At 40.4% G+C, this 21,732-nt stretch overlaps 2 protein-coding genes across 4 annotated transcripts in view; both read left to right on the forward strand.

The window, feature by feature from the left end:
* Positions 1 to 12,799, forward strand: part of TMEM62 (transmembrane protein 62) — a 56,663-nt gene extending 43,864 nt beyond the window's left edge. For both annotated transcript variants that reach the window (XM_069105861.1, XM_069105862.1), the window contains 3 exons: positions 3,839 to 3,943; positions 6,853 to 6,971; positions 11,949 to 12,799. In XM_069105861.1, coding sequence (XP_068961962.1) covers positions 3,839 to 3,943; positions 6,853 to 6,971; positions 11,949 to 12,281 — 557 coding nt within the window. In that variant the 3' untranslated portion in view covers positions 12,282 to 12,799. The remainder of the gene's footprint in view (positions 1 to 3,838; positions 3,944 to 6,852; positions 6,972 to 11,948) is intronic.
* Positions 12,800 to 12,947: 148 nt separating this feature from the next.
* Positions 12,948 to 21,455, forward strand: CCNDBP1 (cyclin D1 binding protein 1). 2 transcript variants are annotated; one of them, XM_069105864.1, is made up of 11 exons: positions 12,948 to 13,156; positions 13,251 to 13,310; positions 13,647 to 13,726; positions 14,967 to 15,048; positions 15,352 to 15,448; positions 15,615 to 15,688; positions 17,504 to 17,580; positions 18,196 to 18,449; positions 19,842 to 19,902; positions 20,776 to 20,822; positions 21,048 to 21,455. In XM_069105864.1, the coding sequence occupies exons 1-11, from the start codon at positions 13,060 to 13,062 to the stop codon at positions 21,154 to 21,156; spliced, it is 1,038 nt and encodes a 345-aa protein (XP_068961965.1). In that variant the 5' UTR covers positions 12,948 to 13,059; the 3' UTR covers positions 21,157 to 21,455. The 2 variants fall into 2 exon arrangements, with proteins under 2 accessions (XP_068961965.1, XP_068961966.1); XM_069105865.1 differs by lacking the exon at positions 13,647 to 13,726 and having other exon boundaries at positions 12,997 to 13,156.
* The last annotated feature ends 277 nt before the right edge of the window (positions 21,456 to 21,732 follow it).

Below are 21,732 nucleotides of genomic sequence, written 5' to 3' on the forward strand. Positions count from 1 at the left end.
ACACACACACACACACACACACACACACACACACACACACACACACACAAACTAGCCATGTGACCTTGGGCAAGTCACAACCCCAATTACTCTACCTTCCCCCTCCAAAAAAATACACTTATTAAAATATTTTTCAAAAAAGTTTGTGGACTCTAGGTTAAGAACTTATAAGACTGCAATTTTGAAAGAGAAATTGTACAAGTATTTTCGTACCTTAGAGGAAAATTATGCACTTTCCTTGTGTACCAGACTTCTTGCCAATGCCTTCCCCTCAGAGATTACATACTCTGGGGCACTCTTCTGACAAATATGTCTCCACACCCTGGGCAATATATTTCTCCAAAGTCCTAAAGGCCTTTTACCTTGTGTATTCCATATAATCTTGATAGCACTAGCCACATGTACCCTCAAGAAGCAACCCCAATAGCACGTTGAAAGTTGGGGAGGGGGGCGGCCAGGTAGCACAGTGACTAAGAGCACTGGCTCCAGTGTCTGGATGACCTGGGGATCTAATCCTGGGCTCAGATACTTAGCACCCACTCAGAAACACCTGGCCATGTAACCTTGAGCAAGTTACTTAACCCCAATTGCTTAGGGGCGGCCAGGTGGCTCAGTGAGTAAGAGCACCAGTTTCAGTGTCGGGATAACCTGGGGATCAAATCCGGGCTCAGATACTTAGCACCACACCCAGAAATAGGCCGTGTAACCTTGAGCAACTTATTTAACCCCGATTGCTTTAAAAAAAATAAAAAAAAAAATGAAAGTTGGGGAGGGCAGCAAGATGAAAGTTATGGCCTTACTGTGGGTTTCAATCAGCTGACCAGGAAATACTTGTGCTGTTTCTGTTCCCTCTCTTTTCATTGTCCCACTAGAGCTAATATCTATCCCAGGCAACAATGGGAACTAACTCTGGTCTTCCGGGGACCACGCCATGCTACATTGTAGGGTATTTCACAGTGAAAGCAGACTTTTTTTCGTCATAAGACTATCTCATTTAAATGGCTATGTACTAAACTACAAATGAGTCACAGTTGGAGGGGTCTTTGTAGACCTGGTCCAACCCATAACTTAGTAAAAGTCCATTTTACAACATCCCCAACAAGTAACCATCCAGACTCTTCTTTTTTTTTTTTTTTTAAGCAATTGGGGTTAAATAACTTGCTTAAGGTTACACGGCTAGTTATTTTTGTGTGGGTGCCGAGTATCTGAGGCCGGAACTGATCCCAGGTCTCCCGACTCTGGGGCCGGTGCTCTTACTCACTGCACCACTTGGCCGCCCCTCATCCAGACTCTTCTTGAAGACTTCCAGTGAGGAAAGAAGGACTACATTCTGTGACTAATTAGAGGAGTTTATATTTGATCCTAGAAATAACAGATAGCCACTGCAGTTTATTGCAGGGTATTGACTTAGTTGTCTTCTGCAGCACAGTAACACAGTAGATAGAGCTCTGGAGTTGGAATCAGGAAGATGTGAGCTCAAATCCACTCACAGACACTAGCTTTGTGACAAGCAAAGTCATTGAGTCCATCTACCTTAGTATCCTCATCTATAAAATGGAATAATAATAGCACCTACCTTTCAAGGTTGTTGTGGCAATAGAATGAGATATTTTGCAAATCTGAAAGTGTTTGCAAGTAATACCTAAATGTTAGGTGGTATTATTATTATTATTTAGAAATATCACTTTAGCAGCTGTGTAGTGGATGGAATGGAGAAGGTAGAGATTTGAGGAAGGGGGGATGATTAGCAGGCTACTAAAGTAGGCCAGATGAGAAATGATGCTCATTTCACTTTTTGATGACTCAAATTACTCAGTTTTTCCTCATATCAAATAATAAATCTCAGCAACTTTCATTCATTGTTCCTAGTTCTTATTTTTAGTTTCAAGCGGAACAGATTGAATTCCTCTTCTTCGTGATAGATTTTCAAATACTTGGAAGACAGCTATGTTTCTTACCCTCAAACCTTCTCAATGTTAAGCATCTCTAATTCTTTCCTTATGTTCTCTAAGTCCTCTCATCATCCTGGTTACCATCTTCTGGACATGCTCCAACTGTGGAGTGCTGACTAGGTCTGAATATAATGGCACTGTACCTTCTTCATTCTGTGACCCTGCATCTCAAACTGCAACCTTAGGAAGATGTGAGCTTTTTTTGCTGCCATATCATATTGTTGCCTCATATTGAACTGGCAGTCCCTACTTATAATTTACCAATTTTGAGGCAAAAGTTCTATAGATCTTGGGAATTTTACCTCAATACCTTTTCCATCATAATCTTTTTGGATCTAAGTTCTTGGGTAGCATATTCCTCATCTCATCTCCTAGCTTCATGTCAAGTTAAATGGGTTCTAGTTCAGATAGTATTGGGCCCCCTTAAAGGTATGGTATGGGCAGCCCTGGATGATGAGTAACAGCATAATGGGAAAAACAACCAGATTTTTAGTCCTAGGATCCAGATCCAAATCTTAGTCAACCACCTACTAGCCATGTGACCATAGGCAAATCATTTAACCTTTCTCTTCAGTTTCTTCCCTGTAAAATGAGGCAGCAGACTGTATGACCTCTGAGGTTTTTTCCAACTCTAAATCTGCTCCTCAGAGATACTGATACTTTTCTTTAATAGCGAGCCCTCTTTGTCATCTAGGTGGATGAATATCTCATTGATGTTACTGAGGGATGAGATGCACTACCAGCCAGTTTTTAATCTTTTTAATTTTAGAGCCCACTCCTGAAAAATCTTATGTAAGACTGGTGTTTTTCAACCTAACTTCAAGTACAAATGTGAAAGTTTTGTTGTGTTAATTAAGCAGAGGTCATTGAAACTGCTAGAAATGCCTTCTTGAAGCCCAAATAATGTACTTTCCCACCTCTACTCTCCCCACTTCAATCATGGTTCAACCAACTTATCTTTTTTATACATAGATCTGACATATCAGTCTATTCAGAAATCTTTAGTACCTCCCTATTTTTTGCTGAGTAAAATTTAGACTCCTTGTCCTGCCAGAAATCCTATATGGAACTGTTCAGTGTGCTAGGGTCTTCCTGTAGACCCCATCACATGGCAAGAATATCAGTGGAGTATTAGAGCTGCCCTTTGGTCATCCCCACTCATAGTACATGATTGGCTTACTTTGATCATCTGTCTCTCTTGCTGGCATCCTTTATGCTGCTTCTCTAGTGCATTACTTGGCAAAGAAAAATACAAAATTACCCACAGCCCTTCCATGTGTTTGTTATAGTAATGGTGTCACAGTGGTAGGAAAATATCAAAAGGTATGAAGAATCACACACAGTTTTTAGACTGTCTGTAAATACTGACTTAGTGGTTGGTCCTCTAAAATGTAAGGGCTTGTCCAGTGACTGGGTACACACACTACTAGAGCAACTCAATCACCTCAATCTTGAAATAATTATTATACTTGAAACCAGAACACAAAAATGCAAGGATGGCTCACAGAGTCTCTTTGGGGAGGCAAATAAAGGAGTGGTTGAAGTTGATTTTATTGCATTTCCAGAGGCAACAAGAAACATTTCATGAGTCATTTGATCATCTTATTAAAACATAAATACACAGCAGAAATCATTATAGACCATATTCTTATAGAACAGAGGTGTCAGACTCACCTCATACCCCAAATCAGATTAAAATGTAATTGAGAAATGTTTAACAAAACAAAAATACAGTAAAGCACAAATAATGTTGATTTGTGGTTTTCTAAGTCAATATGCTATCTGTAAGGACCTATTTCTATTTAACACCTTTCTTCTAGAAGATATTTTAAAGAAATTGAACTGTGCTTCATATTTACTGGATTGTTCAAATTTACTCTGTTTAGGAACTCCAGGATATATGAGTCTGGCCATATTTTCCCTTAATGTCTTGAGCAAAACAGACACCTTCTACTACATTGTGTTGTTCCTGAATTTGTATACAGTTTTGGGTAAGTAGCCTAGTAAACCCGAGGTTTTAGAAAATTCTTTCAAGATGCTTATAAAGATTATAGTGGAAAAGGTATTTAAGTAAAATTCTCAATATCTATATAGAGTTTTTGCTTTAATAAGTGATATGTGTTTATCTTTACAAGCCGTTTATTGGGATAATGGTCTTGGCTGATTAGCTGTTTCCTTTTTTTTTTTTTGCTTTTTGGAGGGCATTTGGGGTTAAGTGACTTGCCCAAGGTCACACAGCTAGTTTTTGTGCTAAGTATCTGAGGCCGGATTTGAGCTCGGGTCCTCCTGACTCCAGGACCAGTGTTCTATTCACTGTGCCACCTAGCTGCCCTGATTAGCTGTTTCCTAATAATAATAATAATAGTAATAGCTAGCATTTATATAGTACCTACTACCTGCCAGCAGGCACTATGCTAAGTATTTTCCAAATATTATCTCATTTGATCTTTGCAATAAACCTAAGAGATTTAAACTTTTACAAACTAGGAAACTGAGGCAAAAGAGATTAAGTGAAGTCACTGTTATCTGCCCTTTAGTCACTGCCTGAAGTCACTGTCTGTTTTCTGGCAGCTAGTGAGTGTCTAAAGCTGTATTTGAACTCAGATCTTCCTGACTATAGGTCCAGTGCTCTATTCATTGCACCTTCTAGCTGTTACCTAAAATGCTTAGGGTACATTAGTTTAGAACAATTTGACTATAAAGATATTGAGGAGACAGTCTAAGAACTTGTTAATGTAAAAGCAAAATGGCAAATAAGCCTCAATATTTAACTGTGAATACTACCTAAAAAATAAGCTTACATAAGTAAGAAACTGAGGTCAGTAAATTGAAATCCTATCCAAACTATCTTTGAAGCATTTAATTAGTCAACAAGCATTTATTAAGCTCTTACTATATGCCAGGCACTACACTATATGTTGGGGGTGAAAAGAAAGGCAAAAACATGGTCCCTACCCTCAAGGAGCTTACATTCTAGTGGAGGAATCAACCTATAAATACTATGAATAAAGTAGATGGTAGGTAATCTCAAAGGAAAGGTACTAACAGCTAGGGGGAGCAGGCAAGGCAAGGCCTTTTGTAGAAGATGGGATTTGAGCTGAGTGTTAAAGGAATCCAGTGAAGCCAGGAGGTAGAAGTGAAGGACCAGAGCTTCCCAGGACTGGGAGCCTGCCAGTATAAAGCATGAAGTGTAACCCCAAGTAGGCCAGAGAAGCTGCTGGACTAGAGAGTACATGGTAGGGAGTCAAATATAAGAAGATTGGAAATGTTGGAAGAGGACAAATGGTGAAGGATTTAAAAAGCCAAACAGGACTTTATATTTGATCCTGGAAGTAATAGGGAGCCACTGGAGTTACTACCATTCCCAGGGCTTTAAGAAAGTCACTATTTTGGATAGAAACAAAATAGTCCTTCAAGTCCCACATAGGTCTGCCAGTGTTGCTTGGTGACCAAAGCCCATTTTCAGAAACAGATTCTTTCCACTAAAACATTTATGAAGCACCTACTATGTGATACAGTTGTATAGTGTCAGTGCAACTTTTGCACTTTTTTTTTGCCCTTTGCAACTTTTTTCCTTTTCTGCTTCAGCATGAGAAGACAGAAAATAGGTATGGTTACAGAAAAATGTTTGGTTCTCTATCCTATGTAATGGTCATATAAAGTATCCATTGAGAAAAATTTTTCTGGGGGCAAACTCTTCCACCCTGAACTTCTGGAAAGAATAAATGGCAGGGGATGAAGTTGTCCAGGTCCTTTTTTTGCTTCAAAACTGAGAAGCAAATCTGATTATTTAGAGTGCAAGGTATGAAAAGAAATCATAAAGAAAAGGAGGAAGAAACAATATAGAGCTTGAGAACAACACCTGGAAATTGTTTTGTCTAAGATAGAAAATAAAAGACAAAGTTTTTTAGGATAAGATATTTTTACTGGAGAGTATACAAAAGTAAGTCTGCGGAGATTGCATGTGCTTTTGAAAAAGCTATTCTCCCTAGCCAACAGGAACTATTTTCCATTACTAATGTTTTCCTCTTAAGGAGAGAAATAGAAAATTGACTTTTTTGAGAATATAGGGAAGGACTGAGGCTAAACTGATACATAGAACTGACTTTTCTTTAGCCCATATGAAGCTATTGGGAAGATGCAAAGCAGCATACTGAGGGGAAAAAAAATCCATCTAACCAAATAAAGCAAACAGAATCAACATCTATTGGAAGAACACAGCATTCTTGGGGAATTACAAGATGAACTTTACCTGCATCAATAAAACTTGAAAACTTAACTATTCAGTAATGGAAGTACATAAAAATAACTGGTTATCAAAAATGTTAATTTATAGAAAATCATTCAATTTAATCAGAAATGGTTAAAATAAATGGTTTTTGCACTTAGAAGGGCAAATTTCACTTACCTGGAAAATTCACAGCACTATCTTATAGAGTCTGATATTAGATAAATAAGATATGAGATAAATTAGATAAATGAGTATCATACTGTGGTCATTATTGAAAAATAATTTTCCTGGAAAATGGTGAGTCTGAAAACTATTCATTGAAAATAGAACATATATCATCTTTGGGTACAGAAATGCTTAGGGGTAGCTTCATTATACAGACTGAAGAAGTTAACTGCCTAAAACATATGGCTCACAGGGATTAAATCTAAAACGAGGCACATGGAAAGACACAAATAAAATGTTTTATGTCATTACCACACAAATATGCCAGTCTCAGATCAAATAATGAGTCAATGGTCTTCCTATACCTAGGAAGCTGATTCAGAAATTACTCCAACATCATGAATCTGTTGTTTCTTGTCTTCATTGTTCTCCTAAATGCATCTTAAGGAGTCACTGAATGTTACCTATTTATTCTTCTTCCTTCCTGTCCAATGTGCCTTTCAGGACCATGGTTTGTTGGTGAAATTACCGATGGTAAAATGGGCTGCTGCTTTTCCTATGGTGTGTTTGTTGATGGACATTTCTTTCCAGGCAGCATGACATATGTAATTGGAATTATTAAGGTAAGAATCATCAGTTAAAATTCAGAAATCATACTGCCATGAAAAATTTTTCCTCCAATAAAAGATGTAATTTTTAGTAGAAGGAAAAAGTAGAATGACAAATACTTTAAAATGGGGCTGGGATTAAAATGAGGCATATAATTTGACAGATTTATGAGATCTCTGGACCTTATACAGACAAATGATGAGGAAGACATACTGAGAACATCTTCCCTTTGGACCAAAATGTAGTGCGAACTTATTACTACCCAGAAAAAAGAACAATACATTCAAGAATGAGAACATTAGATTAACAGTGGTATTGAATGGAAGCTACTTCCACAAAAAATATGCCAGCTAGAAAGCCCTAAAAAACAATTACTTGCAAAATCCAATATTGGATTTAAACTTCATGGCCTGAATCTAGCTGAACTGTTACCAGTGTACATTCTAGTATAGCTTATGGAACAAGGAGGAGGCACCTTGACCTTCCTAAAAGACCCCATGGATGGTAGCTGGAAAAGATTATGAATGTGGGCATAGGGGTGTGTGTGTCTGTGTCTGTGTGAGCAAAGTCTTTATTCATTTACTCTTGAGGGGAGCTGGTAGAATCTCATAAAACCAATAGTATTAAGTTTTCTCTATTCTCTTGAACAATCACATCCCAAGTCCTTCATCAGAAAAGGGATTTTTCTAAGCTCTTCAACCCAGACTGTCATGATGGTATTTACTTCTCATTAGCATGATGGCCCTTTTCAGTGACCTCTTTGTTTTATTCACAGAGTTTAATTGTAGATTGGCAAATGAAATTATGGTCATAATAGTTAACATACATAGTTCTTTAAAGTTTTCTTTAAAAGGTGTTTAGATGCTTATTGATATCTTTTGGGTTTTTTTTTTTTTAAGCAATCTGGGTTAAGTAACTTGCTCAAGGTTACACGGCCAGTTATTTCTGGGTGTGGTGCTGAGTGTCTGAGCCCGGGATTTGATCTCCAGGTCATCCCAACACTGGAGACGGTGCTCTTACTCGCTGAGCCACCTGGCCGCCCCTATCTTTTGTTTTTATCATCTTCATTTCTGAATATTTCCCTCTCACCTCTGCCCAGCCAGTGGCTTTACCTAGAAACAAAAAATGAGTAAGAGGAAAAAAAATCAGTTCCACAGAACTAATTGACATATCATCTGAATCTAGCAGTATATGCCATTTTCTACACTTGTACTCCCCCACCTCTGTAAAGAAGGAAGGGAGATATATTTTCTCATTTCTTCATGCTTGGTCACTATAATTTCACAGTGTTCCCTTTCTTTCTTGTTGTTGATTGCATTTACATTGTTTGAGTCTAGCGTTTCTCAAAGTACATATTGTGAATTTGCTAGGTGTGCCCCAGAACTGTGGATGTCAAGATATTGCAGATAGAAAAGAAAATAACAGTAATATTCACAAAAGCAAACAAGACTTGTCTATTACACATGTGTACTAACCTCACATGTCAGATCTTGAACTCACAAAGAGCTCAACAAACATGGGTGTTCTTGAAGAGAAACTGTACAAGTCTCCAACCCTTCTTGTAGTGTTGCCAATTTGACACTGGGTGTGTCAAGATTTCTCCTGGCCAACCTCCCACCCCCCAACAAACAACTTTGCCATAAGCACTGGGTCGAGGGAAAGAAGAATGAGCATGCATTATGCACCTACTACATGCCAGGCACTGTGCTATGCCCTTTACAAATATGTCATTTGATCCTTACAACAACCCTTTGAGTTAGGTGCTGTTACATTACCCATTTTATAGTTGAGGAAACTGAGGCAGACAGAGGTTAAATGACTTGCCCGGGGTCACATAGCTAGTTAGTGTCTTATGTAGGATTTAAACTCAAGTCTTCTGACTGTAGAACAACACTCTTATCCATTAGTTCTGTTTAATTTTCTCTAAATTGCTTCCTTATCTAGATCAGTAGCACTACTACTGAAAAGCAATTGCTATATGTTCCGAATCTTTTTTTAAAGGAAAAAAGGTTAAAAAATATAATTTACTGATGTTTGAATTGAGAAATAATTACAAAAGTTAAATTTTATTTGGAAATCTGTGGGATGTAAGTTACACTGGGATAATACTGGTTGTGTATATGTTGTATTGTGCTAAAAACCTGTACCTATGATGTATGATTATTTTTACTATTATTTTAAAATAATATCTTATTAATATCTTTTGTTTTTATATCCCTAAAATTCCTAGATATACTCTATCATGCAAGTCCAAAATACAATTCTCTTGTAACAAGTGGAAATAGTTAAGCAAAAAAAGTAAACCCCAAATACAAAACCCCAAACCCAGTACAGTGACTATATCCAACAATATATGCAAATTTTCCATTCTTTTCCATTCTTCCTTTGTACCTGCCTCCCTGCAGAGGGAAGTATGTTTCTTTATCTGTACTTTGGAACCATTACTGGCTTTTCAATTACTTAAGAGTTTGGCTTCCTTTTAGAAGCACTATTATTATTAAAGAAGTTATGTATCTATAAAGAAAGTATTTAAAGATAAATACACTTCATGGAGGAAAGCATTCATCACAGATAGAGAATTACTGGTTCTTTAGTTCCATTATGCTTCCCTTTTTCTGTATTCTCTTTACGTAGCATATTTGAACCTTAAGGGTAAATGTTTATGAAGGTTGCTGAAGTAAACACCAAGCAACGCATAAAGTTTATCCATAAATATTATCTAGAAAGCAGAGGGAACTCTCTTCCTCCTCTAACTTACTTTCTGTACTTCCTTTTTCCATGCCTAAGCTCATCCACCACATAGAAGCGAAGAGAGAATAAAAACATTTAGATGTAGAGATGACCTTAATGTGACCTGGGGGACTGAGAGACTGAAAAGCATTATAGCAAAATGGAAAATTTAAGTCACAACACTATTTTGAGATAGATGTGTCTATATGGAAATATATAAAGTAATTAATTTACATTTATACTCATTAAAGTATTATTTCATTAAATAACATAAAAAATGAGCCTAGAGGTTCTCAGTCTTGAAGTTATCCTTGACCCTTCTCTCTTCCTCAGTTCACATAGCCAGTTAGTGGCTTTTCAGTCATATCTGACTCTGTGTCCCCATTTGGGGTTTTCTTGGCAAAGATACTGGAGTGATTTGCCATTTCCTTCTCCTACTCATTTTGCAGATGAGGAAACTGAGGCAAACAGGGTTAAGTGACTTGCCTAGGGTCACACATCTAGTACGTGTCTGAGGCCAGATTTGAACTCAGGAAAATTAGTCTTCCTGACTCCATACCTGGTGCCCTATCCACTGTACCACCCAGTTGCCCCAATCAGCTGCTAAGTCTTATTTAATACAACCATCTATTTCTCTCTACTCATACAGTCTCTACCCTCATTACCTCTTAAGACTAGTGAAAGAAGTAGTCTCTTATTCTTTTTTTTTTGCCTTTTGGACGGCAGTTGGGGTTAAGTAACTTTCCCAAGGTTACACGGCTAGTTTTTTTTTGTGTTAAGTTTCTGAGGCCAGAACCGAACTCAGGTCCTCCTAACTCCAGGGCCGGCGCTTTACTCACTGCACCACCTAGCTACCCCTCTTAATTATTCTTTCTGCCTCATCCCATCCCACCCCATCTATTCCCAACCTCTACAAATAGCTTCCATACTGATATTCATAAAACAGATCTGACCATATCTTTCCTGCCTCCCTCCAGTTAAAAGTTTTCATTGGCTCCCTGTTGCCTGTAGGATAGAATACAAAATCTTCAGCCTGGCATTTAAAATTCTCCACAATCTGACTCTCACCTCTTTTCCAAATTATTTCATAATACTTCCTTCTTGAGCATTTTCTGTTCTGGTGAAATTGGCCTTCTAAGCTATCCTCCATACCAGGGGTGGGGAACCTTCAACCTCGAGGCCACACATGGCCTTCTAGGTCTTCAAGTACAGCCCTCTGCCTGAATCCAAACTTCACGGAACAAATGTTTGGATTCAGTCAAAGGGCCACACTTGAGGACTTAGAGGGCCACGTGTGGCTTTGAGGCTGAAGGTTCCCAACTCCCACTATATATTAATTTGTATTAATATATTTATTAATTAATAATATTAATTTATATAATATTATATCTCCTACCTCTGGACCTTTGCATAACATAATAATAGCTAACATTTTCATAGTAAAATTGCAACTATGAACTCATTTGACCTACCATCCACATTTTACAAATGAGAAAACTGGAGCTGAGTGGTTAAGTTAATTGCTCAGGGTCCAAAATGGTGATTGTCTGAGGTGGGATTTAAACCTAGGTCTTCCCGAGTCTGGGTCCAACACTGTGACTGCAAGGCCACATGGCCTCCCTTTCACCTTTACCTTGTACAATCCCTTCCTACCTCCATGGTATTTCTTAGGTGCCCCCTCCTAAATAAGGTCTCTCCTGATCCCCCTTCTCAGTAGAACACAGACTCATGGAGAGCAAGAATTTTGTCTTTGTATCCCACGTCTAACCTGGCATAGTGTCTTGCACATCATAGGAGGCACTTAAATCTCTCAACTCTAATATACATTCTCTGCTGCTTGTTAGAATAAGTAAGTACTGTTGGATGAATGAAAATCATGTCGGGTTTGGTTGCCTTGATGTGATTTCAGATGATTCACAAAACATGGTGATGATAATAAAATTTAGTTTGAAAAAATTTTCTAGTTTACAAAGAAAAGCGGTGTCCCCTAAATTTTCTCATTTGATAAGCTACCAACTCTGAGAAGTAGGCAGGATTAGTAATATCCTTTTTTTACTGATGAAGAAAGTTGGACGCGAGTTTTGGTGTCTTGCACAAGCATGGTGTAGGCGTGTAGGCGGGTGCTCCATCCTCAGTGAAAGTTCTTGGAGATAAAGATAGGTGTTACAAATAGAGAATTAGCTTTGTGGTCATAAATTGGCAGATTCTGCCCCTATCAGCCATTTGCCATATGCAGATAATTGTCCTGTTTCCTTTTCCAGATTTTGCTTTTTAATATACCCCTTTTGGTCTATTTGTGCTGGACCTTGTTGCTGCGATGCCAGGGTTACATCTTTTCCACTCATCTCAAGGGAAGATACTACAAGATTCTACCTGCCCATATCTTCATGCTGCTGTTCTACCTATGCCAAATTGGTAGCATTTATTTGCTCGGGAAGGCCTATGGCACTGTGGCTGTTCTCTTCTCCCCCTTGTATACCTGGTTGGCGCTGTTTACCCCAGTTCTTGTTCGTTGGGCATGGATCCTGAGCCCCAGGGAACTCAGGGCCTTCACTGTGGAACTCAAAAGCCATGAGAGCCCCCAAAGGCAATGATGCATGTGCAGCGGGGCAGAGCTTGGACTCCCTATTGCTGTCGCCCCCCGGGGTGCCAGCCACCCTCCGGGGAGGCCCGCCCAGGGGAGCTGCGCCGGTTGGCCCTGCTGCTTAGAGAGACTTGACCGGCTCGCTGTAGCTGGTGTGTAGCTGGTGGGCTACATGCCGATTCACTAAGAATGAACCTCCGAAAACGACCCCTAAATAATGCTGTGATTGCTGATTTTTGCTGCTTATTCCCTATGGAAGCGAAGGGGTGAAGTGAACTTTGTGGAATGAAAATGCTGCACTGTGCGGGCACCTCCCGAGTTGGAGGCCCGCTGGGAGGGGTGGTACGGGGCTCCGGACCCCGACCCCTAGGCTAGTACCCGGCCGACCTCTTCCCTCCGGGTCTTGCCTACCCCGAACACCCGCCCCAGGTGGGTTGTGGTTGGTTTCATTGAATTTGAGGTTTTCTAGGGTCTCTGCCTACAGGGGTGGGACTGTTTCAAACTAATCAAATAAACGGATAAACAGTTTGCGGTCCGGAGTGGTATCTCGGTCGAAGGGCGGAGACAAAGGGGGAGGGGGAGCCTACATTGCTCACTTGGCGTCCCAGACACGCCCAGCATTCGGGTAGCGAGCGTCCTCCCTCGGCCCCACGCGGAGCCGGCTCCACAGTATTGCCGGAAGCGGCCGAAGAGCGCCGGAAGTTGAGGTCTAGAGCTTCCCTTCCGGAAGTTGGAGCGTTCTAGGGCAGCCCCTAGTGAGCGGCCTCTGGTGTCTCAGGCCGGACGCGATGGATCTCGGGGCAGCGGGACCGAGCGCGGAGGAGCCCGTGGCGCAGCTGCGGAGGCTCATCGCGGCGCTGCGCACCTTACTGCCGCGGGTGCGGGGTGAGGACTTGGGCTCGGGCTCGGGCTGCGGGGAGAGGAAGCCGGGGCCCCTTCTTTCCCTTCCCCTCTCACGGCCCACCCCGCCCCTCCGCAGATGGCGAGGCCCGGAAGACCACGGAGGCGTTCGATGCGCACAGATTTTGGGGCCAGCTCGGTACGTGAGTCTTACCCCTGGCGTTCGGGAGGGGACCCACCTCCCTCTTCCCGCCAGGCTCCCTCCCTGGAAGCAAGAAGACCCCCTTGCCCACACCCACCTGTGAGACTGAGGGAGCAACAGACGGGAGGGGAGACTGAGTCGGCTTCTCCCAGGTGCCCTGGGGCGGAGCGTCTGCTTTGGGGCAGGGCCGTCCGAGGGAATGAGAAGCGTGCGCTGCCTGGGAAGGAGCTTGGGGTGCCTTGTGGGGTTATCGGCCGCAGCGCAGCCCCAACAGGTGCAGCCTTATCGGCGCCAGCTGCTGCCCCCACCCCATCGATCCTTTCCTTCCCCTAGGGCAGAGGGCCCTGGCCGTGTCTCAGGAAGCCACGAAGCTGAGCCTGGCCTTCGCAAGACCTCCCTTGCCTTCCCCAGAGGTGGGTTTGTCTTGGGTTGCTCTGGTGCTGCCCGCTCAGGCTCTGCTTTTCTCCCATTGACGTCCGGTTATTTCTTTCAGTTCTTTTCTCTAAAACCAAAGGCAGCCGAGTCGCAAAGTTTTTACAGAGCCAAGTACCAAATCCTGGAGTAAAGTTATCCACAAGTTCCCCCTGCCTTTCCCCTCTTCGTTTCCATGGAAATAAGTCTATGTATACAAAAGTCAGCATACGATACGTACATTTTTTTTTTCCATTTTCACCTCTCCTGCAGTGAACAACTTGTCTGTTTGTTCCTTCATGCCAGCAGAGATGATGCATGTGAAAGTACTTGAGTTTTTTGGATAAAAAGCAGACTATAAATACAGTGTAGTAATAGTTGGATCCCCCCCCCCAAAAAAAAAAAAATCCTGTTCTTTTTAAAACCCTTTATGGTGTACTGGTAAAATCCTAGGGACACCATGAAGAAACAGTATAGCATTATTTTACATAGATATTTATACTTAAATAATGAATACAGATATTCATTGCAGTGTTTTTCTTTACTCCAGGTTGGAAATTAAAATTAGCATTTTGTCTAAAGCTCCATCTTCATATAGTTTACAGTATATGTGTGTGTGCCTTGTACTCTAATCATAACTTGTTTTGATATATGAGCTTCTAGAAGTCTGGAACTTCTTTAACTTGAATCGCTTTACTTGTAGGAACTTACAAAATACACTGGATAATTGTGCTCTTGAAATAACAGCCTGTTAGGTAAATGGAGGAGAGGAGAAAGAATTATGTGTTTTTTTCTGATTGTTTTATTACTTAATGTGAACTGAGTGCTAAAGTGAAAGAATTGTAGCACTGAATTAATTTTGTGCAGTATAAAATTAAGAGCAGGAGATCACAGAAAGAGTCACTGTGGGAAAATAGATATGTCTTGGATCCATTCTAGTTACCTTCAGGTTTAAGGTGGGATTCCCCAAAAATATGCGGTCCAAAATTTTGGGGTGTGTGATCCAGAGTAGGTCACCAGCCTCCTGGAATAGTGTTAACTCTTTCTCTTCCATACAATAGATATTTTGTTGACTGGGGTGTATGGGCGTCCAGTATCCAAGCCCTAGAGAATATATAGTAGGTGATCAGTAAATACTTGATTTATGATGAAGCTGATGTGAACTTCTGCTCTTCTCTAGGGCAGTTGCTTTAATCATGTCACTCTCTTCTTCATTTTGGAATGGATCTGTGTTTTTTGTAGGACTGCAAGAAACTCTGTGAAAGTATCCAGAATGCTGTGTTGGCAGAGGTTTCTGCATACTACTGGCTTCCCAAAGACCAAGGTAATCTGTTTTGCACACTAAGGTACTTAAATACTTAAGATAGAGTTTTTGAATGAGTGAGTAAAAGCTCTAGCAAAATTCTTTCGCCAGATCTTCTTTGGGCAGAACATTACTACCTTTCTAGATAGAAAAAAACTACCAAATAAATGGTGATTGTTGAGCTGTAGGAAAGAAAAGACGGGTCATTTGTAAAGCTTAGGCATTGTCTAATACCCTGCAGTATATAGACTCTCAGCTAGGTCGAAGAGAATGATTTCTCCCAGAAAGATCTCTAGGATGCTTAAAGCTTGGCTTTGGTTGCAGGTATCACATTACGAAAAATGGTTCGAGATACCATTGTGGATGTAGTGGAGGGAATGGCCCAGCTTGCAGAGGTGATTGTCAGAGCTCAACCTCAATGGTAATGACCTGGTTCTGCTTGTCACTTGGTGGGACTCATAGTACCTGGGGAGGAAAGAAAACCCTGTGAGTCTCCTTTAGGGCATCAGGATGGTACAGGCAGGAAGGATGCTTTTTAGACGATAGGGATGTGAGTTGTTGACATCCTTATTGTTTTTGTTTTTTAGCATATCACAGGAGTACCTCATATCAACTGGCAGTATCTGGGAAACGTGTGACCAGGTGTCTCACCTACCAAAAGGTGAGTGAGGTAGTGGGAAGTGGGGTGTTGCTTGTATTTAGCTGTATGAGAGGGAATTGGTACTTTTCATATATCACTTCCAATTTTGTAACATGTAATGTAATCCAGATTTTTCAAGTATTTAAAGTAACAGATTTTTAAAGAATTAGCCAACACTGCTAAAAGTTAGAGAAAGGAATGTGGTGTTACTACTCAGTTATTCCTTTCTCATTGCCCCCCAAAGTACCCTCCCCCTTCTGTTCAAATTCCATTAGGGAATTTTGATATTTGTTGAGTATTCAGAGTACATGTACTTAGTTTTACTCCTAGACAGTGTCAGGAACACTACTGAAATAGTCATTAGATACAACCAGATGTTTCTGAGGAGACACTCTTGGCTAAAATAAGTGATTTCCAAGTGGGCCATGATTTAAGCATTTCAGTTCTTCTTGGGATGAGTAAGGACCTAGTTTATTTTGATACTGAAAAAGGGTGGAAAGAGCTTTACATTCAGACACAAATCTTTTGTTAAAGGCCTACTCTATACAAAGCCCTCTGCTTGGTGCAGGGGGAAATATAAAGATTACATAACACAGGGCTCTTCTCCTCATGGAATTTACAGTTAAGTAGGAGAACTATGAGATATACATAAAACATCCCCATATACCTAACACAAAGTAAGGTGACAAGCACTTAAGTACAGAAAAGTGAAGGGGGCTGGGTGATTGGGGAAAACTTCCCAGAGAAGATGGCATTTGAGTTGGGCTTTAAAGGATGGACAGGAATTCATATGCAAAGGAAGGCAGAGAGGGCATTCCCAGCATAATTGAATAATGAGAGAAAAAGAAGAGAAACAGGAAAGCATGGGGTATGAAAGGGGACAGACAACAAGTAGTTCAGTTTGGCTGTAGTAGAGAGTATTATGGGAGAAAATTGGAAGAGGGAGGGTAGCGCCAAATGGTGGAAGTCTTTAAATGCCAGGTCAAAGAATCTGGTATTCATTAGTGAGCCACTGAAGATTTTTGATCAGAAAGTGACATGACCAGATCTAAGCATAAGAAAGATTATGCTAGCAGCAGTATGAAGGATAAAATAGAGGGGGAAGATTTATTATTAGACTATTGGGGGGGGGGGGGCAGGGCAATTGGGGTTAAGTGAATTGCCCAAGGTCACAGGGCTAGTAAGTGTTAAGAGTCTGAGGTCGGGATTTGATCAAGGCCTGCTAACTTTAGGGCCAGTGTTCTATTCACTGTGCCACCTAGCTGCCCCTGTTATTAGACTATTTCAGTAATCCAAGCCAGATTAGTACTAGAGTTGTACTAGAGTGATTAACTGGGTGACTCACTGGTTAGAGCACTGGGCCTGAAGTCAAGAAGACCTGAGTTCAAAGAAGACCTCAGACACTTAACTAGCTGTGTGTCCTTAGGCAGGTCACTTAACCCCAGTTTGCCTTAATCCACTGGAGAAAGAAATACAAACCACTGCTGTATCTTTGCCAAGATATAAAGAGTTGGACAGAACTGAACAACAGCTAGAGTGATTAAGGTAGGGATGGAGATTAGGCGAAAGATGTGAGATATATGCAGAGGTAAAATCCATGTACTTGGTATCTGATACAAAGAGAGGGAAGGGAGAATCAAAGATAGCACCGAGCTTTCAAGCATAGGACCCTGGGTAAATGGTGATGTCATTGACAAAAGTAATGACACTGAAACATTTATCCTCTCCTAAGAGCTGCTAAGAGTGGAGAAATTATCATTGGTTCTCTTTAGTAAGATGATAAGAGAATTTAATGGGTTGTTCCTCTAATTTGGATTTCTCGTGTTCTGCTTATAGATAACAAAGCTGCAGCTCTTTTAGTGCTGGCTTCTTATCTGAGGGTAGTGAAAGATGCACTTGAGGAAATGGAGCAGGTAAGTCATTGAAAAACAACTTGTTAGTTAATAGATAATGGAAATCAGGCAGCTTTAAAGTGAAGCCAGTTTCCTAAACATTAACTGAATTCATCTTAATCCTATTTTCACTGTTATCCTGTGTTCCACTGTTTGCTTAATTTGTGACTTAATTCCCTTATCACTAATTATAAAAACAGCTTAATGACAATATAGTACTTTATGTTCCTTATCTTATTTAATCCTCACAATCCTTTTTAAAAAGGCACATGGTATGACTATATCTATTTTATAGATCAAGAAACTGAGGCTCAGAGAAATTAAATTGTGCTAGGAGTCCTCTTGTTAGGGATTGGTAGAGTCAGGATATGGATCTAGTACTTTTTCTACTATACCATTTATTAGAACTTACTATGTGAATGTAACAATAGCATAATTGCTTAAGTTTATAAATATTACCAAAATGGGCAGTCAGGAGTTTGGGGGTTTGGTTTTTTTGTTTGTTTGTTTTGATAGTGACTGAAAGGTGAGCTTGGCTCTCAGTGGGTGGGTCTGAACCAAAGAGAATCAGATGCCTTTTCTCTTGAAAATTTAATATGATAATTGGGTATCCAAAATTAACATATTGTCTTCCAGGCACAGGGGGATGGTGGAGACCCTTACAGTGACATCTTGGAAGATGATGAATTGGGATCTCGGGGTAATAGGGACACATATTGGTCAGAAGAGGACCAGCAGCTCTTAGCCCCGTGTATAGGACTGATGAAAGCCTCTAAAGCTTGCCTCAAGAAGGTCAAGTCATCAGTGGAAAGCCACGGAAAGACACTTGTCTCGGATCAGGTTGCCCAGCTAGATGACATTGTAGACATTTCCAATGAGATCAGCCCTAGGTAAGTCTTTAGCTTGAGATAATTGACCTTTTCAGCTTACTTAATCCTCTCTCTTACCTGCTGTGTGCCAGCTGGCCGCTGTTCTTCTTAAGACAAGCTACACTCCAGCTAAATTTGACTATTTGCTGGTCTGCAGACTTACTGTATACTTTGCTTTTTTTTTTTATGTTGTTCCTATTTCCTGGAATATTCACCCTCCCCTCTCCCCCCCCCCCCCCCCCCCCCCCCCCCGCGTCCCCAGTTCTGTCTTCTTGACCTACTCAGATATCGGTTCTTCCATGCAACTATCTTTGGGTCTCTTCTTCCCTTTCTTTCCCAAAACAAATTCTTTCCCTCCTCTGAACTTCCATAATATAGCATCTCCCAAAATTCCATGTAATGTGAATCTACATGCTGTGAGAAATCTTGATATATGGAATTTTGTATGTTTCAGAAAAACACTTATTACATATGACAGTGTTTTCAGAATAGACTCAATTTCACTCTCTTTTGCTCTGAAATTCTCCAACCCCTTTTTAACCTGAGGGTATTCTGGCTCTTGGAACCAGCATTTATAAATTCCATTAATACAGTGATATCCTCATTGTACTGCAATGTCTACAATGTTTTTTCAGCATATCACATAAGTACCTCTCATCACCTGACAATAGCTTAAGGAAATAGAGTCTTCCAAAGCTTAACTAATTTGAGAAATGTTGATTTAGTACTAAGTTTCAATCTCCCTTTTCTTTTTCATATTTTTGTATTTCAGATTGTATTGTGTATCCTTATCTCCCCAGTAGCCAGTGTGGATTAATGGATAGAATGCTGGCTTTAAAATCATGAAGAATTGAATCCATAGCTCATCTCTGACATGTATTAGCTTTGTGGCCCTCTGCAAGTCACTTAATATCTGTGTGTTTGGGGAGCTCCCCATCTGCCTCTATTCACCCCATACTGTTGAAGTTACAGATCATTGGTCTTTACCCATCTTCCCTACCTGACTGTAATAGATATTTGTTGAATGAATGAATGCAGCTTGATTTGTGGAAACATTAGCCCCCAGGCTTCTGCTTGGGGTGGCATCCTCCCATTTCTGTAATGGATCAAACACTTTGACTCTAAAATGCAAATAGAATTTTTACAGTTGCACAAATAGATTGCTGGCACATACTATATATAATATATATTTTGAGTTTAGTTGCTTCTTACTGGCAGCTCTTATCAGGATTTTCATGCCTGGAACCTTGTGTTTTTAGGGAACAGAGGCAGGTGAAAAGGGAAATCCAGCAAAAAAAACCCTGAATGTCTAAACCTGTTTTGTTCTTTACTGTAAATACTCTTGTTCACTAGTCTCTGCCTGGGCCTGTGTCTTCAGGTTTGCTGTTAGTGATTCTTTCTTTCTGCTTCTAGTGTGGATGAGTTGGCTCTAAGCATGTATCCACCTTTGAATCAGATGACTGTGCGACTCAATGTAAGTGTTTATGCAAAAGGAACAACTACAGACTTGGCAGACATGCATTCTAGTTCTCTGCAGAGTTTTCTCAAAAGGGCAGTGTATTTGTTTATGGCTGTAGCCAATATCTTTAGCTCCTTCCTCCATAGGCTTCCAGTTTGAAAATTAAAAAGAAAACTGCATAACAAATTGAATGCAGTTTTTTTTTTTCATAAACCCAGCTTGACTATTGACCAGCTGTAAACAATATAAAATACTTAGGAATCTCCCTGTCAAGAAAAACTGAGGAACTATATGAACACAATTACAAAACACTTCTCACACAAAGTCAGATCTAACCAGTTGGGAAAATATCAATTGCTTATGGGTAGGCTGAGCCAATATAATAAAAATGACAATTCTTTCTAAACTAATTTACTTATTCAGGCCATACCAACCAAATTACCAAAAAATTATTTGATACAGCAAGAAAAAATACTTTATTTCTCTTCAGAGTACTTATTTCTGTCTAGCCAAGTAAAAAATTACAGGTGCTGAATTATTTTAAAAATTTCATTTAATTTTAAAGTTTTTTGTACTTTCTTACTTATCTCTTAATATTCTTCCAAATCTTTGATAACTTTAAATGTATAGAATTTGTTATACAGGCTTGTATCATGTTACCTTGATATTGATACATGTAAAAATTCCTATGTGTTGATGGAAGAGTGAAAGGGAATACCAGTCACCTCACTTGACAGCGGGGCGTGTATTCTAGGCTGTCTAGAATGGGGGACTTGAGATGAGGTGGGGCTGACCTTTTGTGACTTGACTTACTCCTGTATGTCTCCCTTCATTCTGCTTTCCTTTTCTGTTGACAGAATGAATTATTTCTCTGCTTTTAATTTATAGGCTGCAAAACTTGCATCTGTGTTGAAAAAGGTTCTTGAAATCACAAAGTAAGTATGACATTCCCAAACCCTTTTAGAATATGCAGGGGGACAGTTCAGAGCTATCATCTTTCAGCCACCATATCTCTAATTTCTGTGAGCAGATAATGGTCCTATCGTGAACCTCTTTGGTGCTCTGCTTCCCCAGGAAGTGTCTAGGAAAGGGTATTTGAGGATAGACTGTTCCTTGAAACTATCAAGAATTCAATTTCTTTTTCTCCCCACACTCTTCAGGGCAAGTCATGTGTGTCCCCATGAAGAAGAAAACTGGATCCAGTTTCTCTCAAGTGCTGTTGATCACAACATGAACAAAATCAAGAACCTTACCCAGGGTGAGCTTTGAACCTTCTTCCTCATCTTCTCATGGCGCCACAGCCAGGCTCTGATATCGGCTGTTATGGTGGAGCCAACAAGCTTCCTGGGTTAGGATTACTGTAGACTGTGCTTAAAAAGGAAGGCTGTGTCCAAAGGCCAGCAAGTAACCAAACCTGTTAAATGTGTGCACAGCATGTGAGCGTGATGCTTTTATGGGCGGAAACAAAAGATGCTTCTAAGACCTTTTATTTATGCCACTCTGATTCCTGGAGAGCTTTATCCTGTATATTCCTTATTTACAATAAAATACCTTTTTTTGTTTCCAGAGATGTTGCCTCTAGTCTGTAATGGCAGTTCTATGAGTCTGTTAGTCATCAAGTATTAAGTGCCTGCTGTGTGCCAGGCTCTTTCTTTTTTTGCTTTTTGGTGGAGCAGTTGGGGTTAAGTGACTTGCCCAAGGTCACATGGCTAATTTTGTGTGTGTGTGTGTGGGGGGGGTGTTAAGTGTCTGAGGCCAGATTTGGATTCAACTCAGGTCCTCCTGACTCCAGGGCCAGCACTCTATTCACTGTGCCACCTAGCCGCCGCGCCCCTCCCCCCCCCC

The sequence above is a fragment of the Petaurus breviceps genome, unplaced genomic scaffold (genome assembly GCF_028583685.1).
Source record: "Petaurus breviceps papuanus isolate PSGF00001 unplaced genomic scaffold, PetGlider_PUasm1.0 77, whole genome shotgun sequence".
NCBI classification, from domain to species: Eukaryota; Metazoa; Chordata; class Mammalia; order Diprotodontia; family Petauridae; genus Petaurus; species Petaurus breviceps.